The 10885-nt window shown below is 59.9% G+C and overlaps 1 protein-coding gene across 1 annotated transcript in view; it reads left to right on the forward strand.

The window, feature by feature from the left end:
- The window catches only part of MYRF (myelin regulatory factor), a 31168-nt gene that overhangs the window by 14181 nt on the left and 6102 nt on the right, over positions 1 to 10885 (forward strand). Inside the window, exons 8-17 of the mRNA XM_010004458.1 lie at positions 4687 to 4882; positions 5251 to 5327; positions 5599 to 5709; positions 6037 to 6127; positions 7430 to 7630; positions 8244 to 8352; positions 8553 to 8662; positions 9217 to 9377; positions 10176 to 10248; positions 10533 to 10621. Of these exons, the coding sequence (XP_010002760.1) occupies positions 4687 to 4882; positions 5251 to 5327; positions 5599 to 5709; positions 6037 to 6127; positions 7430 to 7630; positions 8244 to 8352; positions 8553 to 8662; positions 9217 to 9377; positions 10176 to 10248; positions 10533 to 10621 (1218 nt within the window). The remainder of the gene's footprint in view (positions 1 to 4686; positions 4883 to 5250; positions 5328 to 5598; positions 5710 to 6036; positions 6128 to 7429; positions 7631 to 8243; positions 8353 to 8552; positions 8663 to 9216; positions 9378 to 10175; positions 10249 to 10532; positions 10622 to 10885) is intronic.

Raw genomic sequence — 10885 nt, forward strand, 5'->3', positions numbered from 1 at the left:
AGGTTTGGTGGCAGTTCAGGAGCCTCTTGGTCTCCTTTAGAGGGTTTTGGTGGCAAATCCAGCCTTGCCCTGGGCATGGTTGGGACCAGCAGTTCTCTTCCCTCCTGGGCAGGCTTGGCAAGGTCCTGGGTTTGACAAGGAGTGTTGGGATTTGCAGGACAAGGCATAGCTGGGATGGCTGGAGGCCATCTAGAGCTACTTCAGCACAGCTGGAGAGCAGAAAGGAGCCTGAGAAGGAGGAGAGGGGGTGGTCGATGGGCTGAGGAGAGAAAGGGAGGAAGAGGGAAGGGGCTGAGGAAAGTTGGGGAGGCAGGAAGGGCAGGGAGGTGGCAGAGAGAGGAGGGGATGAGCTGGGGTGGCCCAGGCAGGTGGGGAGCAGAGAGGAGCTGGGATGGGAGCTAGAAGAAGAAGCTGGGGCAGAGGAGGGTGGAGGTGGGAGCTGTGTTAGGGAAGGAGGAGTTTTCAGGAGGAAAGGGCCCTGGATCCTCCCTGCATTCCTGGGAGGTGAGAGGAGCTGGCAGGCAGCAGGTTGGCTTCCAGGAACAGCTCGTTGAGCAAACAAACCCCCTCCCACACACAGATCCCTGTTTGCCCTCCCATCTCCTTCTGCAGTGGCTGGTGGGGCTGCTGGGGGATGTGAGGAGGGGGTGCTCTGCTCTCTGGGGCTGTTCTCATGCCTCTGCCTGGATGGAGGGTCCAGGACATCAGGCAAGGCTGGTGGTGGAGGCAGAGGAGGATCTGTGGGCTCCTGCACACACAACCCCTGCTCAGCCCAGCCCTGGGCTTGGCAACCACCTGCAGCTCAGCCCTGGTGGTGCCAGGGGCTGCTCCCCCATGGAGAAGTGGCTCTTGGGGTTGGTTCCACCTTTGATGCCATCCTGTCCTTTGCCAAGCCTGTGGCTGGTTCCCCAGCAAGGGGGGAGTTCACCTGGGAGGTGGTGACTGCTGGTTCCCTGAGCTCTTTGCACAAAGGAGGCATCTCCCACCTCCTGCTGCAGCTTCTTGAGCAGCTCCCAGGTCTGGCCCTGCAGCCCTGGCCTTGTTCCCTGCCATGGGTTTGCTCTCCTGGGGGAGGTGGGAAGCTGAGCATCTGCTGGAGCTGGGAGCCCTGCAGTGCCCCACCACCAGTTGTCCCACACAGCTGGGCAGTGCTGTCCCCAGTGGACACATCCCCTCCGTGGCTTGGTCTTCAAGCAGGGCCTGAGCCTCACCAGGCAGGTGTCACCCCTGCCAGCTCCCACCTGCCAGACCCACCTCCACCTTTTTGCTGCTCCTCCTGCTTCTCCCAGGCTCTTCCCCTGCCAGCTCTGCCTCCAGCTCTGCCCCCCAGCATCTCTGTCCCGTGCCAAAGGCCTCCTGAGATGTGGAAGTGCCAGGAGAAGCAAAACTCCCCCTTCCCCACCTCAAGCAAGGCTGGGACACAGCCTGGCAGTCCCTGGAGTGGCCTCTCTGCCACCACCAGTGCCCACAGGGCTCTCACGGGGTGGCAGGAGCACAACTGCCCCCTGTGGAGCTCAGCAGGCTCCAGCAAGACCTTTTTGCTTTTCCCTGGGATAAAATGAGTCCTTCTCCTTCCATCCCACATCCCAACCTTCCCTGGGAACGTGGTTTCTCCTCCCAAAAGAGAGGTCACAACCCTTTTCAGCTGGGTGTTGCAGCCCCTCTTCCTGGGCTTTGTATCCCACAGACAGACCCACAGAGGCAGGTCCCACCATATTTTCAGCTGAGACCTTGAAAAGAGAAGCTGCTGGAGCCCTGCAGAGCCCAGCTGGGAACTGGGGGTCACTTGCCTGATTCCTGCCTTCAGGCATGCAGGGGAAAGCCAGAGCAAAGCCCCTTCTGTGGCATTGAGGTCATCAGCCTGTTGTGTAATGGAGAAATTCCTTCTCACTGACTTCATGGAGATTTGAGGAGCCCACGTGCAGTTTGTTGTGGTGCTGGATTTACCCAGAATTAAGGGTTAAGGTCAAGGGTTGATTGAGGAAGGTTTTGTTACCTCGGTGGACTCTTCCCCCCCATGTGGTGGACTCGGGGTCAGGTCGATCTAGGAGAGCCTGTGTCAACTGACCCTGCACCTCCTTCAGCTCTCCTGGGACAGCACAGCCCCAGGATTCATCTGTGAGGAACATCTGAGCTGGCACCCTGTGCTGGCAGCAGGTTCCTTGATCCCATGGATCCCTTTCTCCCTCAGGATCCTTCCTGCTCCCACCACGGAGCAGTAGGAGGGGAGCATGGCTGGTAGGGATCCACCTGGGCTGCTGGGATCACGTCTCAGGAGGGATGTTCTGGCCCCAGGGCTGGGTGCAGGGCAGGGGGGGGCGACTTCTGGGTGTCCTTGGAGAAGGAAGAAGGAGAGGATGAGTCTTTATAAAGTGTCACCCTTGTCCTGAAGGTGCCTGGGGATGTGGGTTGGTCACTCCCAGCTGGGACTGACAAGGTGGGAGCACAAAAGGACTGGATGAGGAGATCCAGGGAATTGCCCAACCTGCTGGGGAGTGATCCGAGAGCTGCTCAGAGGGGCTGGGCTGGGGGCAGATGATCTGTGGCCTCTCCTGGTACCTGGAGAGCAGCTCCTTGTCTCCCATTCCCAGCGCAGGGATCTGGCTTGGGGGAAAACCCCAGGAAAAGGAGCCCCTGAGAAGGGGGCTCTGGAGGAACCAGCCATTCCTGGGAGGCAGAAGAAGGGGAGCTGGGCTGTCTCCCCTCTCTCAGCACGTGGGTTTGGCACCCACCACTTTGAGTGGCCTTAACCAGAGCATGTTCTGGAAGCAGCCGTGGTTTGGAGATCCAATCCATCACTCATCCTCTGCTTTCTCCATCAAAAACCAGTGGGGCAACTGGTGGGTGCTCGGGGGTCCTGGAGGCAGCTCAGCAGGCAGAGGGGGGCTTGGGGCAAGCAGTTGGGAAGGGCTCCAGCCCCCCTGGGGAGCCTTTGGGGGGTGCTTGGGGCAGCCTAAGGCTGATGGAGAAGTGAGGGCTGAGGCTGGGAAGTCCTCTGGGCTCTGCTCCCACCCTCTGCTTTCTGCTCAGGGACCTGGGGTGCCAAACCTGGGGGGCTGCTGAAGGGTTTCCCCATGGGAAACCCCCACAGGTTCCATCCAGATGAAACCCCCCAGCAAGAGAAGATTCCTGCTCATGAGAGGGACCCCAGGGAAGCAGCAGGAGTGACTTTTCCCCAGCTCCTCCTTCCCAGAGCCTGCTGAGATCTGCCTGCTCCCTCCCTCCCTCCCTGTCAGTTTGTCCCCTTCCCCTCTGGGCAGTGTCTGTCTGGCTGTGTGGTGGGCAGGGGGTGGGAATCAGTTTGCTTTTGTGGGAAAAGTGCTCCAGAAGTTTCAAGCCTGATGTCAAGCCCCCCCCCCTCCCCTCACCTCACCCCTGGTTCTTGCCTCAAAACCACCAGGGTTCTGATGTTCTGCTGGAGCTCCTTGCTGAGGAGGTGGGATGAGAGGCATCTCCTTCCCCCCCTGCCCCGGGGGGGCAGCCTGCCAGGGGCCCACCAGCCCAGCTCGGGGCTTTGGGATGGTGAGAAAAAGGGGACTTGCTGCAAAGGCCACATATTTCCCTCGTTCCCATGGCAACCAGCCCATTAAAGAGATGTAGATTAAAGCTCCCCAGCTGGTGTGTGTTCATCAGGCAGCCAGGGCCCCCCTCCTCCTCCTCCTTCTTCTCCTCCTCCTTCTCCTTCTTCTCCTCCTCCTTCTCCTTCTTCTCCTCCTCCTTCTTCTCCTCCTCCTTCTCCTTCTTCTCCTCCTCCTCCTCCTCAGCATTCATGGCCCTGCTCCAGGCTCTGGAGCTGGGCTCTCCAGTGTGTGTTGAGCCAGGACTCAGCCTGGAGAAGAGAAGGCTCCAGGGAGACCTTAGGGCAGCTTCCAGTGCCTGAAGGGGCTCCAGGAAAGCTGGGGAGGGGCTTGGGACAAGGGCAGGGAGGGATGGGATGAGGGGGATGGATGAAAACTGAGAGAGGGGAGATGGAGGTGAGACATGAGGAGGAAATTCTTTGCTGTGAGGATGATGAGAGCCTGGCCCAGGTTGCCCAGGGAAGCTGTGGCTGCCCCATCCCTGGCAGTGTTGAAGGGCAGGTTGGATGGGGCTTGGAGCAGCCTGGGCTGGTGGGAGGGGTCCCTGCCCATGCAGGGGGGTTGGAACTGGATGATCTATAAGGTCTCATCCCACCCAAACCAGCCTGGGGTTCATAGTACTAGTCCTACAGTGCAGCAGGCAGGGAGGTGGTTGTCTCAGCACCCTCATCAGATCCTGGCCACAGGAACCATGTTCCTTTCCAGTTGAAGCCCCACCTAAGGCAGAGCTGGCAGCCTCAGGGAGGTGTGGAGGACCTTCTCTGCACAGCAGGCTGGGTTGCTGCCTGGGCAGTGCCTGCAGGTGCCCACCACCACCTCTTTTGCCCCCCAAGACACCCCTCCACGGCCTCCCGTGCTCCTGCTGTGCCTCAGGACCCCGTGTGAGCAGAGGTGGGGAGGTGAGGTGGGGCTGGTCACCGCGGAGTCCCTGCTCATGGCTGGTGGGACGTGGAGCTGCGCTGTGCCCCCCCAGCCCTTCCCACCACCCCAGGACGTGGCCGTGGACCCTATTGCCTGGAGCCCTCATTTCTTCTGGGTGTGGGGCTCTTCCTTCACCCCCTACAGCCACGAAGTGGGGGCTCTGCTCTGACTTCTGCCCTCTCCCCAGCCCCATGCTCACCTACCGTGTCGATGCCGACAAGGGCTTCAACTTCTCCGTGGGCGACGACGCCTTCGTGTGCCAGAAGAAGAACCACTTCCAGGTCACGGTCTACATCGGAATGCTTGGAGACCCCAAGTATGTGAAGACCCCCGAGGGCCTGAAACCCTTGGAGTGCTTCTACCTGAAGCTGCACGGAGTGAAGGCAAGCGGGAGCAAAGGGGTGGAGAGTGGACACCTGGGATCGGCACCTTGGCTTCGTCTTCCCAGTTGTAGGAGAGGCCAGAACAGGGCAGATCTTGAAATAGGAGTCCTAAGATGGACTCAGTCACTGTCTGGGTGTCTTCAGGGCTGCCTCTCACTCATCTTTTCCTCCAGAGATCTATAGACACTCTGGGAAGATCCTTTCACCCTCAGCCAGGAGAGACGGCCGCGCTCGAGTTGGGTGTTGCAAGCCAGTTGTCCTGGGTCATAGGAGGACTAGGCAGATAGGTGGCCTGGGGAGAAGCAGGTGGGACAGGGAAGGTCTCAGCTTTCCACCCCTTTGTCTCACGCCCCCATCTGTCTCTCCAGCTGGAGGCCTTGAACCAGTCCATCAACATTGAGCAGTCCCAGTCCGACCGCAGCAAACGGCCCTTCAACCCCGTCACGTGAGTGTGGCCATGGGAAGGTCCACGTGGAGAAGGGCAGGAGAGCTGGGGGGGAAAGGAGGAGTTGGAGGGCTCAGGGTGGTGCTGTGGGTGTCACAGTCCCCACTGGTGTCCTCTGCTGCCCACAGCAAAGTTTTCCTCTCTTTACATTCCCTGCTCTGCGCCCAGTTCCTAGTCCAGCCGTGGTGGGGCAGGTCAGGAGGTGGCCATTCCCCAAGAAACCTCCTCTCCAGCCTTCTTCTCACTCAATCCCCTCTTCTCCTCTCCTCAGGGTCAACCTGCCTCCAGAGCAGGTCACCAAGGTCACCGTGGGGAGGCTGCACTTCAGCGAGACCACGGCCAACAACATGAGGAAGAAGGGCAAACCCAACCCAGACCAGAGGTGAGGAGCACAGGAGGCTTCTCCAAGCTGGTCTGAGCACTCAGGGCCCAGGGATGTGCCAGTCCCTGGGTTTGGGGAGTGTGGCTGGAGGGTGGGGGACATGAGGGACAGGTCCTGGATTGACCACCCTTGTCTGTGTGGAGGGAAGGAGGCCACAGGGAGGGTCTCCCCAGCTCTGTGCGGGGTCGGGGATGGCGCCCGTGCTCCCCAGCACAAGGAGAGGAGATTTGCCAAGCCCCCCAGGACATCTTGGAGCCTCAGCCCACGGAGGGGGAGAGGGCTGGGCAGGGCAGGATGATCCCCCTGACCTCTCTCCCCTCCTGGCAGGTACTTCATGCTGGTGGTGGCCCTGCAGGCCCATGCCCAGAACCAGAACTACACTCTGGCTGCCCACATCTCGGAGCGCATCATCGTCAGGGTGGGTCCCTTTCCTCCTCCCTCAGCCTCTGCACCTGCCCCAGGGTCCTCTGCTGGTTGTCCTGGGCCATCTTCCTTCCTTCCTTCCTTACTTCCTTCCTTCCTTCCTTCCTCTGGCTTTTTCATGCTTTCCTCACCCAACCTTTTCCCACCTTCTCCAAACTCTTCCTACCATGCTTGGGTTCTGGCTCCAGCCTTTCCCCACCAGCTCAGAGCAGCCTCAGGGGGTGCAAGAAGCTGTTGCAGGATGGGGAAGGTGTCCTCTTCTCCCAAGGCTGGGCACCTGTGTCCAGGGTAGAGCTGTTGGGAGCAAGGGAAGGATGTTGTTGGGAATCTGCAGCAGGGATAAAGCCTCCAGGAGCAGGAAGACTGGGTTCCTCCTCAGGGCATCATGTGCAAAGGCAGCAGTTTCTCCAACCTAGAGGAGCAGGAAGGGATCAGCACCATTCCCAGGCTCTCCTGGGGCTCTGGTGGAGCACTCAGCTCCAGGATGTGAAGGCAGGGGGTAAAACACAGAGGCACCTCAGAGTCTGCAGAATTAAGTCCACGATGAACCCCAGGATTTGGGACCCAGGAGCAACAGCCACATCTCTTGGTCTTCTGCTCTCCTAGTGGTTCTGGTTGGGATTGATGGAACAGCTCTGGTAGCTGAGAGAAGCTCCAGGAAGCAAGGATGTTCCTTGAGGGAGAGGAGCAGGGCAGGTGTAGCCTTGATTCCTGCAGAGGGGGCCAGGAGATGGATGCTGTGAGGGGAGCTGGGGTCTCTGCTCGTGCTGCTGCCACACTCACCCCTCCATGGGCTCCCTTGTCCCCCGTGGCCCTGCCCTGCTGGGGCTGCCCCAGCTCAGCCTCCAGCTCCTCCTGGGGCTGGGACTGAGGGTTCTGTGGGCTGGAGAGAGAGAGAGCACCCACCCCGGGGGCTCCTGGTCTCCCCAAAATCCCCCTCCCACTTCTCAGCGTGCCTGGATGACCACACCCCAGTTCCAACTTCCCAAATCTTCCCAGTTTTCCTGCTGTGGGACGAGGACACCCCTGTTGGCTCTCGGGTGCCTCTGCTTTTGCCAAGCCTGACCTGGCAGCTGCAGGAGGGTGCCTGGCCCTGCCTGGGCCACCACAGCACCCTGGAGCTCCCTGATGTCCACCCATTGCCTCGTCCATCTGCAGCAACATCTCCGTGGGGCTCCCCAGCTCTCCCCTCACCCCCCGGGGCAGCCTCATCCCCACCAACCCTGCACTTTTTTCCCCCCCCCTTTCCCCATTTGTCCCTCCTGCTCCTTTTTCAGCTTGGGTGTCTTCTCCACAGGCCTCCAACCCGGGGCAGTTTGAGAGTGACAGTGAGGTGCTGTGGCAGCGGGCGCAGCTCCCGGACACCGTGTTCCACCACGGCCGCGTGGGCATCAACACCGACCGGCCCGACGAGGCCCTGGTGGTCCATGGCAACGTGAAGGTGATGGGCTCCCTGATGCACCCTTCAGACCTCCGGGTGAAGGAGGACATCCAGGAGGTAAGAGCCAGGAGAGGTTGAGGGGTGACCAAGGGGGGTTGGCTGTGGGAAAGTTGGGGGTGTCCTGGTGAGCTGCGGGTTTTGGCGTCGTCCTCGCGGGCCACCTGAGCTCCTCAGGAGCAGGTGGGAAGTGCCTTAGAAGGCTGGTTGTCCCAAACACAGCCTGGCCACCCTGCCTGGGGCAACGTTGCCTCGTCCACTCTTGAGCCAGAACTGGCACATGCAGGAGTTACAAACCCAGGGTCTGCTCCAAAGTCCTCCCAGCTGGACCGGCCTGTCCAGAAAAGCTGGGGACAATCATGTGCATGGGAGTTGGATCTAGATGATCTCTAAGGTCCCTTCCAGCCCAAACCATTCTATGAGGTTTATGAGAGCTGCCTCTGCCTGGTGGTGGGACTTGGCCTCCTCGTGCCTTTCACTGCCCAAAGAACTTGTCCAGTGCCAAGAGATGAACCCCAGTGCAAACGCTGCTTGTCCCGATGGTTGGTCTGAGCAGGGTCCTCACAAAGGTCCTACCGTGTCCCACAGTAGGTTTTGCTGCCTGGACTCAGGGTCATGAGAACTCAGGGAGCAAGACCCTGCTGAGGACTTGCCCGTGTCTGTGTTGCCCCAGGTGGACACCACAGAGCAGCTGAAGAGGATCTCCCGGATGCGGTTGGTCCATTACAACTACAAGCCGGAGTTCGCGGCCACGGTGGGCATTGACACCACCTCTGAGACAGGTATGGGGCCCACCACGGTGTCCTGCTCCTGCCTGCAGTGCTGGGCCTTGCTTTCTGCAACCTCCAGTGGTGTTTTGTTCCCGGTGGCACTGCCCTGCCTCTGCTGGTGGCTGCTCCCCTGCCCTGCAGCTTCTCGGCACCTGGAGGGGGTTGGGGCAGGGTTGGTCTTTCTCCTGACCCACTGTGCTGGCTCCACGCAGGTGTCATTGCTCAGGAGGTAAAGGAGATCCTCCCTGAAGCTGTGAAGGACACTGGGGACCTGGTCTTTTCCAACGGGAAGACCCTTGAGAACTTCCTGGTGGTGAACAAGGTTGGTGGCAGGCAGGGTGGGCTGTTGGACCAGGCTCAAGGGAGCTGTGGGGCTGGACATGGAAGAGGGAAACTCTGCTGGCTGGGAAAGGCTTCTAAGGTTTCAGATGTCAGGAGCAGCCCTGGATGGACAGCAGACACCAGCAGGGAGGAACCTGCCTGGTGTTGGTGGAAGTTGGCAGCACCTCCCTCAGGAAGGGCTCCTTGTTGGCAGCCTCCCTAGGGGAGCTCTTAAGACATTATCTCCCCTTTCTAGATAAGATAAGGTGGTTATGTCAAGATCATCCAGAGCACCTTGGCTGGTGCTGACCTCTTTGTCACCTGTGGCAGGGACCCTGCACCAACTGACAGGGTTCTGCTTGGGTTTGAAGAAGGTGCCTCATGTTCTTGCACCTGTAGACACCTAGATGTGCCACGTTGGGTGATCCCCTGCCCGCAGAGCTGGGCGTTGTGTAGCCAACACCTTGTGGGTGTGGGAGAGCAGGCAGGGTGGCCAGATCCAGGGGAGCAGGAGGGCTTCCATGGGCCAGGCCACTCAGACTTGCCCCCTGGCAGGAACGCATCTTCATGGAGAACGTGGGGGCTGTGAAGGAGCTGTGCAAGCTGACGGACAACCTGGAGACCCGCATCGATGAGCTGGAGAGGTGGAGCCACAAGCTGGCCAAGCTGAAGAGGTTGGACAGCATGAAGTCGACCGTGAGCTCTGGGGCCTTCAGGTATGGAGGTGCTGGGCTTGAGAAAGGGGGAGATGGGGAGGGGTGGTGGCATTTGGCCTGGGGTGGGCTCAAGGAGCTGAGGTTGGTGGGACAGGTCTGGTGACTCCCCAGCAGGATCATGGAGTCCTTATGGTTGGAAAAGACCTGTAAGGTCATCAAGTCCAACCATTAACCCAAGGCTATCAACCATAGCCCAACCCTGCCCAGTCCATAGCCAACCACAGCCCAACCCATGGCCCTCAGCACCACATCTACATGGTTTTGAAACCCCTCCAGGGCTGGGGGTTCCACCACCTCCCTGGGCAGCCTGGCCCAGTGTTTAATGACCCTTTCAGTGAAGAAGTTTCTCCTCATATCCAACCTCAACCTCCCCTGGTGCAGCTTGAGGCCGTTCCCTCTTGTCCCACCCCTTGTTCCTGGGGAGCAGAGCCCGACCCCCCTGGCTCCAACCTCCTCTCAGGCAGCTGCAGAGCCAGCAGGTCTCTCCTCAGCCTCCTTTGCTCCAACCTGCTCCTAGACCAGCCAAAAAACCCCACTACTGAGTTATCTCCACGTTTCCCTAGAAAAAGGGACCATCTTTCTCAGGGCAAAGATGTTCTCATGCTTCCAAAAACCCCAACCCTGGGTCAGCTCATGCAGGTTTGGGGGCAGAATCCAGACCCCCTGGGCAAAAAAAGGAGGAGATGGAGTGACAAGGGTTTGTGGCTCTGGTGCCAGGCAGGACCTTCACCCCTCCCAGCACATCCCAGCTCCTGGGTACCCCTCACACTCAGCTCTGCTCCTGCTCTCTCCTTGCAGCCAAACTGGAAGCCAGTTCAGCCGGGCAGGAAGTGTGCCCCACAAAAAGAGGCCCCACAAAGTAGCCAGCAAGGTGAGGAACCACTCCCAGAGGAGCAACGTTGTGTGGGAGCAGGTGACCTGTCTCAGAAAGCCATGGCCCTCCTGGGTTCCCTGACACGTGCTGCAGAGGCTCTGCCCACCCCCATCTCCATCATCTTCCTCTTTTGTCCAAGCCGAAGGAAGAGCTTTGGTGGTTTCTCCACGGAGGGGGTTCAGGGCTTGCAGGGGAGCAGCAGGAGAACTTGTGGTGGGATCTGTGGGAAGACCAGAGCAGGTAGGATTCTGGAGCTGATCTGGGGGGTCTTGCACTTGCAGTCCCCGTCGGCGGTCCCGGAGCAGGCCTGCATCAGCCAGCGCTTCCTGCAGGGCACCATCATCGCCCTAGTCATCATCATGGCATTCAGGTGAGGCCTGGGCTTCTCCACAGGCCCTTTCCAGCTCCTTCTTTGCTGTGCCAGCCTTGGGGCGTGTGGGGAGGGGCTGTGGACTCACCCCCCGTGTCTTTCACGGGGTGAAGTCACAGAACCTCAGAATTGTTCTGGGTGGAAAAGCCCTTTCAGACCCTCCAGCCCACCCGTCCCCCCAGCCCTGCCCAGGCCACCCCTGCCCCGTGTCCCTCAGCACCATCTCCAGGGCTTGGAAACCCCTCCAGGGATGGGGACTCCCCC

The sequence above is a fragment of the Chaetura pelagica genome, unplaced genomic scaffold, assembly GCF_000747805.2.
Source record: "Chaetura pelagica isolate M959 unplaced genomic scaffold, ChaPel_1.0 scaffold579, whole genome shotgun sequence".
Taxonomy (NCBI): domain Eukaryota; kingdom Metazoa; phylum Chordata; class Aves; order Apodiformes; family Apodidae; genus Chaetura; species Chaetura pelagica.